General features: G+C 38.7%; 3 protein-coding genes and 1 long non-coding RNA gene across 8 annotated transcripts in view; 2 read left to right on the top strand and 2 right to left on the bottom strand.

The window, feature by feature from the left end:
- nr5a2 (nuclear receptor subfamily 5, group A, member 2) overlaps positions 1–2,943 on the top strand; it is a 54,383-nt gene extending 51,440 nt beyond the window's left edge. Inside the window, exon 7 of the mRNA XM_077607859.1 lies at positions 1,331–2,943. Coding sequence (XP_077463985.1) covers positions 1,331–1,578 — 248 coding nt within the window. The 3' untranslated portion in view covers positions 1,579–2,943. The remainder of the gene's footprint in view (positions 1–1,330) is intronic.
- A 765-nt stretch (positions 2,944–3,708) lies between these two features.
- Positions 3,709–5,164, top strand: LOC144079257 (uncharacterized). Its single transcript, XR_013301471.1, has 5 exons — positions 3,709–3,788; positions 4,469–4,544; positions 4,637–4,726; positions 4,840–4,874; positions 5,074–5,164. It is a non-coding gene; the product is annotated as an uncharacterized LOC144079257 (long non-coding RNA).
- A 48-nt stretch (positions 5,165–5,212) lies between these two features.
- On the bottom strand, positions 5,213–7,857 carry LOC144078758 (peptidyl-prolyl cis-trans isomerase FKBP3-like). 4 transcript variants are annotated; one of them, XM_077607088.1, is made up of 10 exons: positions 7,595–7,857; positions 7,302–7,402; positions 6,647–6,735; positions 6,496–6,567; positions 6,253–6,291; positions 6,149–6,189; positions 5,885–6,001; positions 5,740–5,805; positions 5,402–5,466; positions 5,213–5,300 (listed from the first exon to the last, which is right to left on the bottom strand). In XM_077607088.1, exons 1-3 carry the CDS (start codon positions 7,739–7,741, stop codon positions 6,648–6,650), a joined length of 336 nt encoding a protein of 111 aa, XP_077463214.1. In that variant the 5' UTR covers positions 7,742–7,857; the 3' UTR covers positions 5,213–5,300; positions 5,402–5,466; positions 5,740–5,805; positions 5,885–6,001; positions 6,149–6,189; positions 6,253–6,291; positions 6,496–6,567; position 6,647. The 4 variants fall into 4 exon arrangements, with proteins under 4 accessions (XP_077463214.1, XP_077463212.1, XP_077463213.1 ...); XM_077607086.1 differs by having other exon boundaries at positions 6,149–6,291; XM_077607087.1 differs by having other exon boundaries at positions 6,253–6,567; positions 7,595–7,855.
- A 736-nt stretch (positions 7,858–8,593) lies between these two features.
- Positions 8,594–18,237, bottom strand: part of LOC144078756 (adhesion G protein-coupled receptor D2) — a 59,565-nt gene continuing 49,921 nt past the window's right edge. For both annotated transcript variants that reach the window (XM_077607082.1, XM_077607081.1), the window contains exon 24: positions 8,594–9,012. In XM_077607082.1, the coding sequence (XP_077463208.1) occupies positions 8,917–9,012 (96 nt within the window). In that variant the 3' untranslated portion in view covers positions 8,594–8,916. The remainder of the gene's footprint in view (positions 9,013–18,237) is intronic.

Here is an 18,237-nt window from a genome sequence, read left to right as displayed (position 1 = left end):
CCTGAGGTCAAACGTATTAATAAAAGATCTCTCACGTACAAGCACAAGATCTCATTATGTATTCTTTAGCCGAGCCCTGCACTTCATAATCATGACAACACCAAAATGTAGTCAGCCATTATCCATTTAGCACATTTTCCACTTGTCTTGCAATAATCTGCAGTAGCCCCCAGTGAGCTTATTATTATTGGGGAGGAAAAGTGCTTGTGGCAGCACATATACTGTACAGGTAGGATTTTGGAATTATGCAAAGTTTGGTTTTGACAAGGAACCTACAATGAACAATTGAATAACCTACGATGAAAACCCTTGCACTCGTTTTGCACTCTGCAAATGTTCACTTCCTACAGTATGAATTTACTTATTATGACATTGTTTTGATATGCCAAAAAAGGATGGCTATAAGTCTGCTCTACATAATTTATTGACTCGTGGGGATTGAATCTCAAGAGGAGACCCCTTTTTATTTCCCTATGCCTTCACCTGATTCGTTCTACACAGCAGTCCCAGGAGATAGCTATGAGCAAAATGAAGGCAAGTGGCCTGTTTTATCATACGGCTCATGTAGTACTGTATGTATGTCAAACAATTCAACAAATGAAGCTATGGGTGACTCACTTTTGTTTCTTAATTATTACCACAATGCTTTACAAAACAGAGCAGAGACATTGGTTTGAAAAACGTCAAGGCACAATAGTCAATTCATCACAGTGACCACTATATAGAAGTGATGTGAATGTTGTGCGTTTGGTTCTGAAAGCATATTTTTAGACGCGAGCAAACACCAAATTAATTTTTTTTAGAGATGTTGATCAAGGAAATAATCTATTCTACAACCAAACTAAACATCTAAGCCACAGGTTTCAAAGTGGCGGCCCGGGGGCCAAATCTGGCCCGTCGCATGATTTTGTGCGGCCCGGGAAAGTAAATCATGAGTGCCAACTTTCTGTTTTAGGATCAAATTAAAATGAAGAGTATAGATGTATATTACATTTACTGATTTTCCCCCATTTTAAATCAATCATTGTAATTTTTTAATCCATTTTTTCTGTTTTTAGTTCAAAAATCATTTTGTAAAATCTAAAAATATATACAATATTAAATAAATAAACATTGTTTTAGATCTATAAAAACTGAATATTCAGGGCTTTTAATCCAGTTCTTTTAATCCATTCATAAAAAAAATCTAAATATTATATCTAAAATGGTCCAGCCCAGATGAAATCGAGTTGACGTTAACGCGGCCCGCGAATCAACCCGAGTCTGACACCCTTGATCTAAGCAGTCTTGATCTGCCCAGTCTGAATTTTTGGTCTCACTCTCTTCGTAGATGTGAAGAACCTGGAGAACTTCCACCTGGTAGAGAGCGTCCAGGAGCAGGTCAACGCGGCGCTGTTGGACTACGTCATGTGCAACTACCCGCAGCAATCGGACAAGTTTGGTCAGCTACTCTTGCGGCTTCCAGAGATTCGAGCGATTAGCCTGCAGGCTGAAGAGTATCTTTACTACAAACACCTGAACGGCGACGTGCCATGCAACAACCTGCTTATTGAAATGCTTCATGCTAAGAGAGCTTAGGATGGGACTGCACTAATTGCAACTCAGCTGCACGGACAGCTTTTCAGGAGTGAGAATGCAGCCACAAATGACCTCCTTTCATAGCCGAGTCCAACCTTGAAGAATCCACAAAAACTGAGCTCAGCATGTGTGTGAACAGCAAGAGGGACAAATACACACTCATAGGACACAAAGAGGAACACTTGAACAAATCGAAGACTCAACATGTTTATAACCGCAGTGACTCTAAGAGAGGATGTTGTACAGGATGTGGACTTGTGTTTTCACTTTACTTTTAGCTATGGTTGGTACTGTACAGAGAAGCATTCATGTGGTCAACCAAAGCAGACTCTTACCTGCTATCACTGAACCTACCGATACAGAAGCGGCAGCTCGACCTGACCAAAAATGTGAGGAATGACTGTTTATTCAAATTTAAAAGAAAGGCCTGCAAATGTATGCCCCACATTGATCAAAACAGGACTAGCCCAGTACAGTCAGCATTTGGTGGGTACCCTTATTTGACCCCCTTTGAGTCCTTTTAAACATAGTACCTCAAAAAGTCTGCATTTAGTTCATAATAACATTTCCATTGTTCTTGCACAAAGACCCTTTTTGGAATTTTAGTACAAAAAAATGGTTTTGAACAGAGTTAAAGCTGGTGTTTGCCCAAAAGACCAAAGCTTGCAACATATGAAGGAAAGAACACAAAAAAATGTTATAATCAGTATTATTTAAAAAGTGGTAAACTGCTATAAAAAAACAACCAAAAAAATATTGTGATGTCACAGTCATGTGAGTCTTGCCTTATTTCATTTCCATGCTAGCTAACTGTGCAGAAGTGAATGAAAATATGTACAAATATATATAGATATATAAATAGTATTAATGTTGTAAAATTGAAAAAAAAAAGGACAAAATGCAGGTGTTTACATTCATGTGATAATATGGGAGACAACCGTGATGATGCAAAGCATAATTTGCAAAGCATTGATTTCCTAAAAAAGATTATACATCATTGAAATTGGGGTAAAAATGGGTTGCTTTTTTTCTTCTTGTTGTGTGTACAGTGCTTTTACTTTAGTTTGAATCAGTACTTAAACTATGTCGTGAGACACTAAAATCACGAAGAAATCACGCATCAGTTATTAATTTCTATGTTTGCTGGCATTCAAACATGCCTCAAGTATTGCTGTATAGGTTTAATTTTATCCTTACACATTTTTGTACAACCTTTATTCATTATTCTACAGTGCGTTACCATTTTGATGTACAGAATGTCACTGGTTACACTTAATAATTAAGATAATTTATTGCGTCTAATGGTTTCCATCTTTGTGTTACATGACGTGAGGTTTCAGCGCTACAATAAAATTGTCTACTGTAGTCTAGTCTTTTTTCTTTGTTGTTTTTTTTTATGCTGCAGGTCAGGCCCAGAGAAGCATTTTTATACACACAGAAGTGCATGTGCAGTAGTCATGAGTCCCCAGCTAAGATAAATGGCAGACTTAGCTAATGTCACTATGTATTTTGCTTGTATCAAATGATTGGCATGATCCCTTCTAAAGCCATTTTATGTGTTTGATGTGCACGTCGCACTTATTAAACAATGGCAGCACACCGACCTTGTTCAACTGACCACTTGCACAATTTAAGTGTTGTACAGCAGAGGGCAACTAGATATTTTTGCACATCTAATTTAAATAAAGCTGATGGCTCTACTAGAGTGCCGTGCGGCAAAACATGTTTTCTTCATCTGATTCAATGGCAATCAGCAAAGGGTTTTATATGCATTATTGTCACCTGGTTTGGAGTGCTGTTATTGAAATGATGTCAGGTGTTTTTGGCCCTGACCGCAATGATTTCCTTTGCTTTTATTGAGTAAAATGCACAAAAGGATAGAAAGGCCTTTCACAGTACAGTTGAATAATGACTCCAAAACGGTTCAGAAAATGATATGAGACACATACTGTTTTATAGCATCAAGACCACAAAAATCACGAATATTCTACATCATCTTCAAAACATAGATTGGCATTGAGTTGGGAGGACAAAACACCCGGTAGAGCACGGTAAGCAAGCCGCCATCTTTTCCACATTCAATATGGCGCGACAATATGGGCGTGGTTACGCCCCTTGTCACGCGGCTGCCTTAAATTAAGCACATGCGCAGTGGATCGTCTTCTCCAACAGCCATTTCTATCCTGATGGACGACTAGCACGCCAGCGAGGTAAGGCTTTGAGCAATTTACTGGCCTAAGTGCATTTTTATCACGCTACCAGGAGATTTTTTAGGAATCAATTGTGCCCAAAACGCCAACAAATGTGTTAGTTAAATGCCAGGTTGAACACACCGTCGATCATTTAAATTTGGGCTCCTTTTCCACACCAGTTGTGTGTAGTATGTGACTAGCTAGCTATCTTAGCATCGGCGACGCTTCCCATTTGACTTAAAAAAGTATGTTGTCCGTTTTCTCTCCATTATTTAGTCGTGTCGAAAGACTTTTAATTTAACAAATCAAAGCCGAGACATCAACGGCCAGTTTGCTGGGTAAATGATCACTCTAAAACGTCATCCAGGGGCACAATTTAGTTTCTGGTGTGTTGTAGGTAGTAATGATAGTTTTCACTGGGAGTGCCAAACATCCGTTTCCAATTTGTAATTGTTCTATTTTCACCCAAAAATCATTTGTACACAAATTGTTAAGCCAACTTTCTCCTAGCTGTTGACGTCACTCTGTGTTTAATCGCCTTTTCTGGAAAAGGGAAAATAGCACGGAGCCCTCACTAACTTATTTTCATTCTTTATTTTGATCGTCGTTTATTAAATTTCTTGTAAGATTTCTCTTTCCTGTAATAATTGTTTGGCAACTCCCAAATAGCTTGGTTAAATCAAGTTTTCCCTGTTTAGCATCAAGTTGCAGCTTGGGATTCTCTGGCCCACAACACGGACACCCTTGAGGTTACAGGAGAGCAGACTGATCAAGGTAAAACTGGTTCCAAAAAAGAAACCACCTAAGCCTTTCTGTTGGATCTCCAGTCTCTCTATCTGCTAACCTTTTTTTTTTGCACGCATCAGTCCCATGTGATCTTCCCAGGTTGCCCACTTGAAGATGATGCATCATGTGGCATCTCTGCACTTTGGAGAATGCTGGCAGTCTTCTAAGAGGTTTGTTTATTGTAGAATATCCAAGTATAATTTGATCTATTTTAGGAAATATATTTCCATGGTGAGGTTTCACTGAATATAAGTTGCAAATAACTTTCCCCCCTCTTATATAGGTAAAGTCCAGAGTTCTCTGGCTCATGCTGGCAAAGTAAGAGGTTTCTTATTTTTATACTTCATGTAATGTTGGCAAAAAGAGATTTGAGCAGCATTTATTTTTTTTTAAACACTTGGAGAAAAAAAGACCTTCAGACCTAATGGTCTTTTTTTTTTCTTTAAATTTGGTGTTTATTTTTCTAAGTCATTTTATAATGAAATTTTGCCTGTTACTAAATTTGTCTTGTCTGCAGGTGGTGAAAATACTGGCCACTTCAATGTGATTTCAACTCCTAAGTGTGCAAGAGTTAAAATGTTTTCCTGTTAATAAAAACTTTAACTTCACATGTTACTTGCATTTTTTCTAGATGTATGTGAAGAACGAGACATATATACAATTTGATAACATTTATTTTTCAACAAAAGCTGAGATGGTTCACATAAGTCGTGCAGTTGTTCATCGGTAAATGGACGTGGAATTCTGGAAGGAAAAAATAGACTGGGAATAGTTATCAAACAATGTTGACCAAAAAAAAGCTACTAAATTAGGTTTTTTCCTATCAACATCAAAAGGATACTCACCAGGAAGGCCCTTCCCATGGTTTCTTCTCTCCTTTGCACATCATCACCAGGCCTTCATCCCACTGCTAAAGCCACAGGAGGAAAAAAATAAAAATATTAGACATACCCCTCGATGTCCTTTTTATCCACTGTGGAGGCAGAGACTAAAAAATGGTACAAGTCTTTATAACAGGGATCTCCAGCTGCAGTCCCCAAGGGCCCCTAATCCAGTCTATTTTCCATGTACTCCACCATCACACCTAAATCAAATGATCATGTGGTGGGAGATATGGAAAGCATACTGGACAGGGGCCCTCAAGGACCACAGTTGGATACCCCGGCTCTATAATGACAAGTACCAGAGGGGATGTTGGTGTCAAATACTGTGCCTTTCTTTAGCGTTGATTAGGTAAACTTGGGTGGACCTTAAAGAGAAGCAGGTTTATTACATACACATTATGAAAATAACAAATTAAATAATAACTTCAAACACTTGGGTCCTACCTCATCCACAACTTCTGCTTTGACAGCTTTCACCTGCATGGTCATCTCTTCCAGTTTCCGTGGCTATACCAATATATACAATTTGATAACATTCCATCGGTAAATGGACGAAGAATTCTGGAAGGAAAAAAAAAAGTTAAGGGACCCATACACCAAGTCCAACAATTAAAAGAAAAAATAGACTGGGAATGGTTAAATCAAACAATGTTGACAAAAAAGCTACCAAGTTAGGTTTTTTCCTATCAACATCAAAATGATACTCACCAGGAAGGCCCTTTGCACATCATCAGCAGGCCTTCATCCCACTGCAAAAGAAGACAAGCAACATTAAAGCCACAGGAGGAAAAAAATAAAAATATTAGACATACCCCTCGATGTCCTTTTTGTCCACTGTGGAGGCAGAGAGACTAAAAAATGATACGAGTTTTTATAACTGATCTCCAGCTGCAGTCCTCGAGGGCCCCTAATCCAGTCTATTTTCCATGTACTCCACCATCACACCTAAATCAAATGCTCATTTGATTCAGATGTGGTGGGAGACATGGAAAGCATACTGGACAGGGGCCCTCGAGGACCACAGTTGGATACCCCTGCTCTATAATGACAAGTACCGGAGGGGATGTTGGTGTCAAATACTGTGCCATTCTCTAATGTCACCTTTCTTTAGCGTTGATTGGGTGGACCTTGAAGAGAAGTAGGTTTATTACATACACATTATGAAAATAACAAATTAAATAATAACCTGAAACACTTGGGTCCTACCTCATCCACAACTTCTGCCTTGACTTCTTTGGTCTTTGACAGCTTTCACCTGCATGGTCATCTCTTCAAGTTTCCATGGCTTTAGACCTCTACAAAACACCACAGCATGGTTATGCAATTGTTTATTTAACCATTTTGATGCACAAATGACCAATGTTATTTCATCCTGGATGAGTTTTTCAAATCTATTCATTTTTAAAAAAGTCATCATTGCTTCCATTTTTCTCTTCATAAACGGAGAGGGGGGAAATGGTCATTTGACCGTATGTTTAAACTTGAATCAAAAATGAGCCCTGCACTATTGTTGAATGTCTAACTTAGGTTTTGTCCAAACCACATTTAAAACTAAAAATGAAAAGGTCCGAACCATGAGGTCTTCCTTTAAGAACGTGAAGAGAAAACAAGCCCAGGGTAAAGGCATACGTATATTCTATAAGTGTACTGTTTATTCCTTAGAACTCAATTGATGGCACTTGTGTGGGTGAGAGTTATGCACACAAGTTCTCGCTATTAAAAGCAACACAAGACCAGTTAATGTTTTCATAAAAGAATGAATGTATCATAATAAAAAGAACAAGCTAATTGAGCAAATCATCGAATACTGAACGCCGACTTTTAATTATTACACGGATAGAGAAACGAGAAAATGACTCACTTTGCTGAGAAACAGCTCGCTATGGCGTCGACAAACTGCTCCTTTTTGGCCGTTTTAGCCACATTGTTGATGTTTCCCAGAGGTCTGTGTTCGTTGAGGAACTGAAACACACAATGTAATGATTGCATTTTAAACATAAAGAGTTATAAGTAACGCGATGTAGCCAATTTGTTAGCAAACATTTTTCTGTCTGCATCCACGTGCGGCTACATCACGCGAACGAGGCATTCTCTCGTCAAAAAGCACCCTTAAACTTAAAACTGGGGCTTCGGAATCCCCAAATGACAACGTACCGAATGCGCTGCATTGTCCTGTGAGAGCTTTATCAGGTATTTCTTCGGCAAATCGTCACTTCTGGCCTCTGTGCAGTCCACTGCCTTACTGAATGCTGCCTCATCCGCCATTTTGAAGGTTGACGTCAGCCAGTTGAACTCTGACATCGGTCATGCGCATTACAAATAGACACGAAAATAGATTGTTTTCATGATAACGTGTATTTAAACCTGAAACCATATCCTTTTCTTCTCATCCGCTATTAAATAAAAACAACAATATATTTGCTGGTGCAGCTCACTACAGATAGTTTGGTTGGTCTAACTCAGGGGTCGGGAACCTTTTTGATGGAAAGAGCCATAAACAATTCATATTTTTTAAATGTTAATCCTTGAGAGCCATGCTCCGAATTTAAAAGTCAACATACATGAAAATGTGTGCCTTTTTTAGTCACTTCACCACTTTTAAAGTACAAAAAGTCTCTGAATTCTTTTGACAACATTGTTACATTGTTGCTAATCAATGAGTGTCAATGAGAAAATCCATGCAAAAGAGTGTAATGAAAAAAAAATGATTATAAGGCGCTGGGGTAGTGTCAATAGCATAATACCAATGTAACGCTCATATTCCTGCACTTTCTCACCAGCAGTTGCCATAGTTTACCTCACAGGTTAGTGGAGAGCCATATGCACCCATCAAAAGAGCCATATGTGGCTCCCGAGCCATAGGTTCCCTACCCCTGGTCTAACTAGTCCTCTCTATCACTAGCCAATCAGAGTTTGTGAAAGCGATGACATATCCCTACGCCTGATGTCGCCGACTCGAAAGCTGATTGGTTAAAGCAAGTTTTTATCCACGCTTATTTTATGCTGCAGGGCATGCAGAACTGATTGTGAAGTCCTCCAGGTAGATTTCTGACCCTGTCAACAAATAATGGCTGAAATGTGAAATGCTTACATATGAAAACGCACATCTGGAAGCAGCGCAACCAGGGGAAAAGCAATGAAAGAAATCTGACAGACAATTGGGAATTGTTTAATAAGTATACATGGTCAAAATATAATTAACATCAGTCTGTGATTCTGATATTTTTTTTAGGCCAGCAGAGAAGGCATTGCAGGCCCTGACGGTCCACCACTGCCGCAGTCACTGGAACATGATGGTTCTGGAAAAATATATGCTGTATATTGTTAGACCTCAAGTAAAGGTTAGGCCATAATAAAAGGAGCATTGATCACATTTAAACACACACACACACACACACACACACACGATTTCCAATTTAAAATTGGAGCTTCTCATTAGAGTAGTTGGGCCTTTCTGTGATGAGGGTAAAGGTCTTCTAAGATGAGAAGCAAGGCGCAGTAAACTCCAGCTCCAAGGAGACGTGATGACTACCACCAGCTGGTGAAGATTTAACTTGTGCGGGTGGGAGATCCTGTGAGGAAGGAGGTAGGAACATTTAAACAGAATACAAGAGGTAGGCTCAAATAATGTAAACGTACAGTTTGGCAAACACAATTTGAATAAATATATATTGTGCTGACAATGTAGAAAAGTACTGTAGGTAAACTTAGGTCACTAATTTGCATCATATACATAAAATGTCTTTTATTGGTATTTTTGCTTTTTATTGTTTATGTATTTGTTATTTTATCCCATTTTTAATTTCACAAATGGATTGAGTGGGCATGCATTGTCAGACCTCTTCCTCCATAAATGTTTCCAACCTGCCTGCCTTCACTCACCCTGAATTTGTATAAATAATGTATATACATTTATCTGCAGACTCTAACAAGTGCAGCCTCAGGTGAAAATATTCAGAAATGCATGCTCTGTGTGTCCCCAAAGGTGGTCATAATCTCTAGACCAACCAATTCCAAAGATAACCACACAGATAGCAAGGGCGGAAAAAAACCCGCACATAAATAACTTGCCAAAAGCAACATGACGCCCAACTCTTACATGCACATACACAAACACACAGAGATGTAATACTGTCAATTTCTAAACAGGCTTTCCTTCCCATCACACAAACAGCCCCAAGTTGTGTCTGCCTGTGTTAGGTGAAGCTTTTAAATTCTGGAAGCTCTACAAATGCACATAGTGAAGGCAACTGCTTGTGTTTATGTGTCATGTAACATTAGCTGAATGTGTTATATTATCATACTGTGCACCTAGTCAGCCTTTTATTCTCTATTTTTATTGTATTAAATGTTTGTATTGACTATTCTTATTGGTCTTTTCCGCTTGCAAAGGTTCTTGGGTAATTTGTTAGAACACTTACGGAAAGTAATGTGTGCTGCGAGCATTTTTTGTGTGGCAAGTGGAGTTCTGTTCTGTGTGACCATCACTTCCTTGTCACTTGCTGTTCTTTGTAGTATTACTTAAGTTCCAACAGGTCAAATAGGAGAGCTTTAGTCAATTAATTGTCATAAATTTGCAAATAATTAGAGAAAAAAATCACATTGTCATAATGCAATATTGGGCATAGTTTTCAGACAAAAGATTAATATCATACAATTTGTGATCCATCAATATATGCAATAAATTCACTAATCTCTCTCCATGTTAAAACTGATGGGGGCTCACCGAGAGTAAACAGATGCAGCAGAAGTCTTCAGAGAGGCAATTAGCCAACTTTCAAATCACTAATAGCCACAGTTGTTCCTATTATTTGCTGACCTGATGGACAAACTTTACACATGTAAAGATTAAACGAATAGACAAGCATTGTTAATGGTAACACTCGGCATTATTATGCAAACTCATCACTGCAGCATGCTAAACAAACACACAAAGGTTTGAAAATGGAATGGTTTGAAGGCCGCTACCGTTTCATTTCAAAGCATGCATTATACATCATTGTGCATAAAAAGGAAGCCTACAGCATTATGATGCGTTTTTCCTGATGATTATCCTTTATAAGTAATTAAAAGGGGAGCGATAGAGGGAGAAAAAAATACAACTTTTAAGCACCTGAACCTCGCTGCCAGCATTCCATTAACTGCCTACACAATGGGGTGAGCCTTTAGAGATTTTTCAATTTCAAAAAATGAGGAGCACACATTCAGTGCTCATGTTATACCGGCACTTAAATCCTACCGAGCTCATAAAAAAAGGACTCAAGGTTGCATCCAATTGAAAGCCTCCAACTACAGCCACTTCAGAAATCCATTTAGCAAGCAGGGGGTTAGAACATCTAATTCAATAGGAGTTGCTCTGTTAAAACGGTTGTACCAATGTCTTTTAAAAACAGAAAGGCACACACACACACAAACTTTCCGGCACTACCACTGTGTTTGCTTGTCTCCATTGTGAAAAAAAATTAACCCAGTATAGACAGAGAGCAAGCCACAAAGACCTAATCTTCTTGCCAGAGCTCAGTTGAGTGGCGAAGGTGAATACTTGACGACATATAGAATCTTGACCTTTGCCTCGACAGTGTCAGAAATAAAATCCCTATCTGTGGGATCAACAAAGGGGTCTGCCGCTCTTCTAAGAAAACAACTTGAATGCCACTATACAAACACCATCATGATTTCTTCAATTCTCAGTAAGTGAACATTTGCAAAATTACATGTACTTGTTAGGCACAAATATGTTGAAGATTAAAGCAACACAAATATATAAAGCTGTAGAAAATGTTATGGGCCTGACAAACATTTCTTCCATTCATTTCACTTGTAGACTTAGAAAATTTTTAACCTGTAATTTACTCAACCAAATATATATCGTGTGGGTCCGGCAGATGGCTGGTTCGCACGTCTGACACACAATCCTGTGATCAAGAGCTCTACTTTTGTCCTTTGTGTCTTTGAGCTTCTGTGTGGAATGTAACATATGTGGATTTTATGCCAATGCAAACCACGCTATATGCGTTTTAGACTTTGACAGACAGGTCTTCGAAGACCTGGGTGTCGCTACGCAGCACGTGTCCGTCCAGCCAAGCCTGGTGCACGGCCATTCAGTGACTGGTCTGATTCCAGCTAAGACTGTCCACTGTCAAAGTGTCCTTGGACAAGATACTGCACTCTAGATTGCCCCCATGGGCTTTGCAGCAGATTGCATGGGTACACGGTCGATTGGTTGACGGTCTTTTGGTCGCCCGGAAGGTAAGTGATAATTACCATTTAAATCGTTGCTCAAATTCCCTAAATACAAACTGCAAATTACTATTTAGTCATACTTAATGCCATATTAATTATTAGGCTAAAGAAAAGCTCCAAATTTCCCGGACTTTTATTGTTTTTTGTTGGAGAACTTGTTAAGACCCTGACTTAGCTTCTTAAAGGGACAACGCATGTACATACAAACTCTTATACACTCACACGTCAGCTCAGTGAATCATCATTGGCTTTTATTGATGCGTACGTAGACCGTGTTGTTTTACCTTGTTTTGTCTTCGGTCTTTTGGTCGCCGGTCTTTTGGTCGCCCTTTGTCGCGGTCGGGGCGACCAAAAGACTGCGACCAAAAGACCGCGACCAAAAGACCGGCGACCAAAAGACGACGACCAAAAGACCAACGACCAATCGACCGCACACAGATTGCATGATAGCACCACTATTGGTGTATGAATTTGTTTGTAAAAAGGTGAATGTGGCCCAACATCAAGAACTCTGGGCACAGCACAGGTTGTACATATTAAAGGTTCTATGTAAGTACTCCAAGAAGTAACACATGCTTCATATGAGGAAGTAAAGGAAAAGATCTACCTGGCAGATCACATTAATTTGGCATGAAGAATCTGATCCGTGAAATGGGCACTTGGCAATTGGAAAACTTGGTGTTGAATGATTTTATTTCCACAATGATATATACGGTTCGATGCACCCTTGTTGGCATATTTATGGAACCGATTGACGTCATGCTCACATGACAGGTGAACTGCATATTTGACTAGCAGTCTATCTTGTGTCGAAAACTAGCTCATCTTTTTAGCGGCATATTAAAAGCCTTCCTTTTATCCATTAAATTTTCTTTTTCCCCTGGCGTGACTGCAAGGTCACACCTTCGCTGTGCCAGTTCGCCTTTAGTGGAGCAGACTCTTTTTACTAAATCCCAAAACACGTGAGGCGCGGCATGAGCTGCAGTGGCACGAAATTACAATTGTGTCGTATTGTCACCAAAAAGCATGGTTGCTGTCCATTAAAACCGAGCTCACAGTTCCTATGGTTGAAAGAGTCACAAGTAATATTGAATTTAAAAAACCTAAACTAAATTAAACTAATTTTTAACTCATCCAGCAGTTATCTAATTTGACTAGTCAAATAAATATGAAGTGTATTTCTTCAACTCTTAAAATCTTCTAGTACTATAATGTCTGAGGTTATAGCCTGTTCTTTCATTCCAAAGTGAATGAACACACAAGGGGGACAAATCAACAGAATGAACTGGAGATGTGTGATGGTCTCAGGACCCCTCCCATAAAACAGGAACATTTCAAGTCCCATAGGAACACCAGCAACCTTGATCTGTGTGACCTGCTGTTGGAGAGCAGAGTAATCAACACAGAGTTGGACAATCAGCCATAAGACACACATGGCCCTTGCCACTTCCATACATTTACAGTATCTAAAAACTATGCCTAAAGAAAGGGATAAAGGTGTATTCATTGTTGTGCTTTTCATGACTACCTAAAATAATAGTTAAATAAGAGTCCAAATTAATTTTACTTATGACATTCAATGAACGGACTGAACTGCACCTTGTCTCTCAAATGATAGGTGATTTACAGCATCTGAAAATAAATGAGAAAAATGCTGCTGATGACAGTGTGTAGTCAATGTGATTGGAAAATTGTTTCAAGATTTCAGTCAGTAGAGCACTCACAAAAGATCAAATCACAAACCATTATGAATTATGCCCTGAGCTGGTTCAGTTTCATGGGCTTTTTGAACCTAAATTAACATTAATCCTTGATAGTTTGAACAAGATCAGGTTACAATTATGTATGGAAAAAAATGACGAATGCAAGTCTGATCCTTGACCTTAGATTGGCTAGACTTACTATTGCTATTAAACATTTTACTAAGTTGCCATTCATATTGCTGTAAAGAGTTGGGGGCTCAAGAAGTTCGATTTCTGATGTTGATCCTACTGAGATTAAAAATGGTGCTGTTCACCAACATTTATTATTATGTGTCTTATTATAATATTTAATCAACACATGAGAACTGATATACTATAGTTTAGGACTGTGACAAATCCAACAGTCAACGAGGTCAAAATCATACATTACAATTTGAAAACCACTTATTCATTTATATTCGCTTCTTAGTTTGTTGAGATTTTTTCTTGGCGCAAACATTTTGTTTATGCAACACTATGTTGCGTTCCACAATTTATCTATGCCAGAGCACATAACCTGTAAGATATGTGCAGCAAATTACATTCCAAAGATATGGCACGAACAAAAGCTTCATCTTCAATTTTGTGTCAGTCATCTTCAGTGTGCGTCCACTTATTGATGTATTTATGGAGGTTGTTGAACAATGCATCTTGTGGTGGGATCAATTCAAAATATGTCTGAATGTTGCTGCTTTCATCCTTTCCCTCTTCTATGGCTGCTTTGCTACGCTTATATCTTTCAGAGCACCATGTCCAACTGTTCACAGGGCTTCACATGCCAACAGCTGCGTCCAAATTCTGTGTGATTATTTAGTCTGCCATACCCCTCACGGGACAGCAGCCCTTTCTGTGAAATATTGAGGATTCTAAAGAGGGAAGGTCCATTTCCGATGTCAGCTGTAAACACTAACATCACAGACTCAAGCATAGCTATGATAAACATGAGTTTGGACCACTGGGAGTATCAGGGAGTTACATCCCTCAAGCATATGTTTGGGTCAATCACTAGGTCATCCACAGGTGCACAGCATCTTTAAGCGACTATGATTTCTGGTTTTAAAAATTAGGTTGAATTTTTTTGCTGTCTTGAACATGCATAAAAAAATAAATAAAAAGAAGTAAATTGAGATAGAAGAGCTTGTAACATTGCACTTTTTTCTCCATCAATAAAATATTGTTTTAAATGCCTTTGATAGAAAAGGACAGAAAGTCTAGAAAAAAGTGCTTTACAATGAACCTTGAGAGTATTTCAACCATTCATCATTCGTGCGAAACCTGATGGACAGAGGAAGGAAAATCTATTCACTGTGCTTATACTAGCTGATGTTTGACAAGCCTTCTTAGTGGGAATACAAGAAACCAACAGGCTAGCTACAGATCTGATGTAAGGTGAGGGACATGAAGGAGGGGAAATAGAGGCTGCGTGATACCAGTGTATGGACACTGAGGCACTGGACACTAGTCCAATCAATAACAGACAAAGATGGATGAATTTGGAATGGCAGACAGCAGGTACCTAAGACGGTCTTTATAGACATGGGTAAAGCATCTCATTGCAAACCTGTCTAGGTCATAGCCAATTTGTGGGAATTTCAGAAGAGAAAAAAGGAGCGAAAAAAAAGTATTGGAATGGCAGATGGCTAAAATAATCAGGCCCCAAAAACTGCAATGATGTACAACAGCAGATTCTGGTATCGTTTATTTATAAAAGCAGTGCTCGTTGTGAGTTAATGAATGAATTCCCACTGATGGCGGTATGATTGTGAGTGCGAATGGTCGTCTGTCTCTCTGTATGCCCTACGGCTGACTGATGACCAGTCTAGGGAGTATTCTGCCTTTCGCCAGTCAGCTGGGATAGGCTGCAGCAACTGCGCGACCCATACAAAGGATACGCAGTATGGAAGAGGAAAAGATGAATGAACGCTGACAACTCCTTCTGGACTGATTATGCCCATAAACAAGAAAATGCTTACAGGAAGAAAGCTGTGTTTTCACTCTACCTATATTTTATGATTGTGACAAAAGTGTGCAAAAGACGTCACGTCAAAAGCGCAATTATGATTTAAAAAAACCTCCATAATTGGAGCTTTTTCTCTGGAGTTGTTGGCTCTTCTTTTCTCTCTTCATTTAAGACCAAACACGTTTGTGTAAAAAGGATCAAGCAAATGCACCTGATTTTCAAAACAAAAAGCTTCCTAGAATCTTTTAAATCACTTTGTGTGACGCAGTACCAAATGTTCAACTGATCTGTATTTATCCACATCCTAGCGAATGGGAACCAAGATTCAACAGGACTGAGGAAACGAAAAGGAAATAGCAAAATTCAACTAAAAGATCAGACAGCTAAATCAATTGCACTTAAAGGGTGGTTTGGACCGAGCTGAGAGGAGGAAGAAGTTTAGGATGGAAAAGGAAGTAGGCCAAAGCGGAAGTGATTTAATGTCGAAAAAGTCACTTGTTTTCTCTCTCGCTTTCCTGTTGTGCTCTGATAGTGACTTCCTCTCCCCAGTTGAGGTGGATGTGGGTGTCATCTGTCCATTCACATCAGCCAAACCCACCCACCTAGAGCACACGCTGCACGGAAATATCACTCTTCTGATGCACATCCCAACGAGGCATCCATCTGACAAGTTCCATTGTGTGTCAACTTGGAGAAATAGTTCATTTTTGGGACATTTTATCCAAATCTATGAACATGTGACATAAATGACTATATAAGTGTTCAATAATGAGAGTTCGAAATACTAATAAAGAACTGATACAATGAAAGTTACATTTTTTTATCTTATATATCAACCTGTGTAGTGTTTATAATATCATAATCATTTGAGATTTCTATGTCATTGTAAATAGTCTATATATTTTGATCTTAACAACTGTAATAATATAAACCCTTAATTTTATCACAAATAATATCAATTTTGGTGGGGGGTGTCAAATTTGCTGTCAGGCTTTGTTCTTTTTAATGGTGGTCCACTGTATATTTAGATGGACACTAGACATAAGATGTATGTGCTCGTAACCAAACAAGTTAGCAGTTGCCTGAATATTTTATTTTGTCCAAGAGACATGAAAATCAAGCCACGGCAAAAGCAGGATGATCTCTTCCTGTCTGCTTCGAAATATCTGTGACCAACTCCCTTCCTATTTAAAAAAAAATGGGCACGCACACGCTTGACCTACCAAACAACCTCCTCTATTTTTCATTCTGCGCATCTCTTGCACTTCTAGAGTAACCATGTCATTACCTCTATCCCCCACACACCCTAACATGCAATGACACACACACACACAACTACACGGACACACACAGATGGAGGAAGCTCTGACTGTGCCGGCCGAGGATGTGAAATGCAGTGATGGCACATTAACGACAGGTTCTGTGACAGCAGTATGCATCAGCCTCACTGAACAAAGCATAGCCAATTTTTAATTCATTGTGGATTGTTTAAGTGAAACAATGGCCATCAGCCCCAGTGGATGTTAGGAGAGGGTGAGAAAGGTGAGCTTGTCAGTGGATGTTTTCTGTTTTAAGCTGTGGCCTATCCCATGGGTTCTAAAATATCACTACTGAGCAATATCCGTTGTTTTCAGGTAACTAACAACAAAAAGGAAAAACAAAGGACATTTGGAGTAGCAAATAATACATTAGAGACAACCTACTGCACAAAAAACGCAATACAACTAATTTTAAATATAATCTAAATTAACCAATTAATATTGAATATAAAGCATACAGATTTGTACTATTTTTAAAGATGGGATGTCAAGCGGTGGCTGTACGACATAATGATAACTGTGCTGGTAATTGAAAGAAAATGCTATTGCACTTAATAAAAAATATTCATAATATGGGGTTAGGGTTAGGGGCAGCACCACCATTTATATAATAATAATAATAATAATAATCGGACATGGGCTTTGTCATCATCATTGACTTGACAAAAGCCTAATTCTCATCATACCCAGATAACTGCGTATGACGAAATTGGTAATATCATTGAATTATTACTTAAAATACATAGAGACACATATACTGTATACAGGTTTTAGTTGGATCACTCAGTGTTTGCCTTCTACTTTTGTGGAAAATGATAAGAAAATGGTTATTGTCTTGTGTTGTCTTAGAATGCCTTTTTCTTAGAAAAAATCATTAATTGATAAAACTAACTGCGGTCAATCTATCTTTCTAACCAAACATGTGTACTGTCTAGCACTATTTTTAATTTTAAAATTAATTCTGGATATTGGTGCACCATAGTTTTTTCTAAATAGAAGTTCCACAGGGTGGTCTGCTGGTTCTGATCAAACAAGCAAAATCTGAAAATGGTTCCCAAAGTCAGGAGCATAAAATTGTCTTGGAATATTGAGTGCAAATTCAGTCATTGATTTTTTTCATCGAATTTATGTTCTAAATAAATTTTATTAACTATGGAATTCTTTGTCATTCATTCGGTTGTACGGAAGGCTATCTTGGCCCAGCCTTGGCATTCCTCACAGCCCGTGTGATCTATGCTAATAGAGTCCACTCATGCAGCTCAGGTCCTCTTAATGAAAAACCCTTGCCTGGTGATCAGTGCTATTGATCAGGCTGAGCTACACCTTTAAGGAGGGCTAATTGATCAATCCCCACTGCATGCTATGGATTAATGGAACGTGACCACTCTTCTCCCACCATGCATGTGGATGTGTATGCATTTGTGAGGGCAAAAGACAGATCAACATTTTCTTTTTCTTGGATGGGATTTATGTACATGAAACCCCCCCAAACCACAAGTGTACACAGTACTAATTTTAAAATACTTAACATTT

The sequence above is a fragment of the Stigmatopora argus genome, chromosome 8 (genome assembly GCF_051989625.1).
Source record: "Stigmatopora argus isolate UIUO_Sarg chromosome 8, RoL_Sarg_1.0, whole genome shotgun sequence".
NCBI lineage: Eukaryota > Metazoa > Chordata > Actinopteri > Syngnathiformes > Syngnathidae > Stigmatopora > Stigmatopora argus.
Note: the sequence above shows the minus strand (reverse complement) of the source record. Positions and strands in the feature narration are given on the sequence as shown.

Bases quoted from the DNA above. Each gene is read 5' to 3' on its own strand.
- LOC144078758 (XM_077607086.1), bottom strand. From the start codon at position 7,741: ATGTCAGAGTTCAACTGGCTGACGTCAACCTTCAAAATGGCGGATGAG. The intron at 7,403-7,594 runs GTACGTTGTCAT...TGTGTGTTTCAG, and splicing joins AGGACAATGCAGCGCATTCG to TTCCTCAACGAACACAGACC. The intron at 6,736-7,301 runs GTGAGTCATTTT...GGTGTTTTGTAG, and splicing joins GCGAGCTGTTTCTCAGCAAA to AGGTCTAAAGCCATGGAAAC.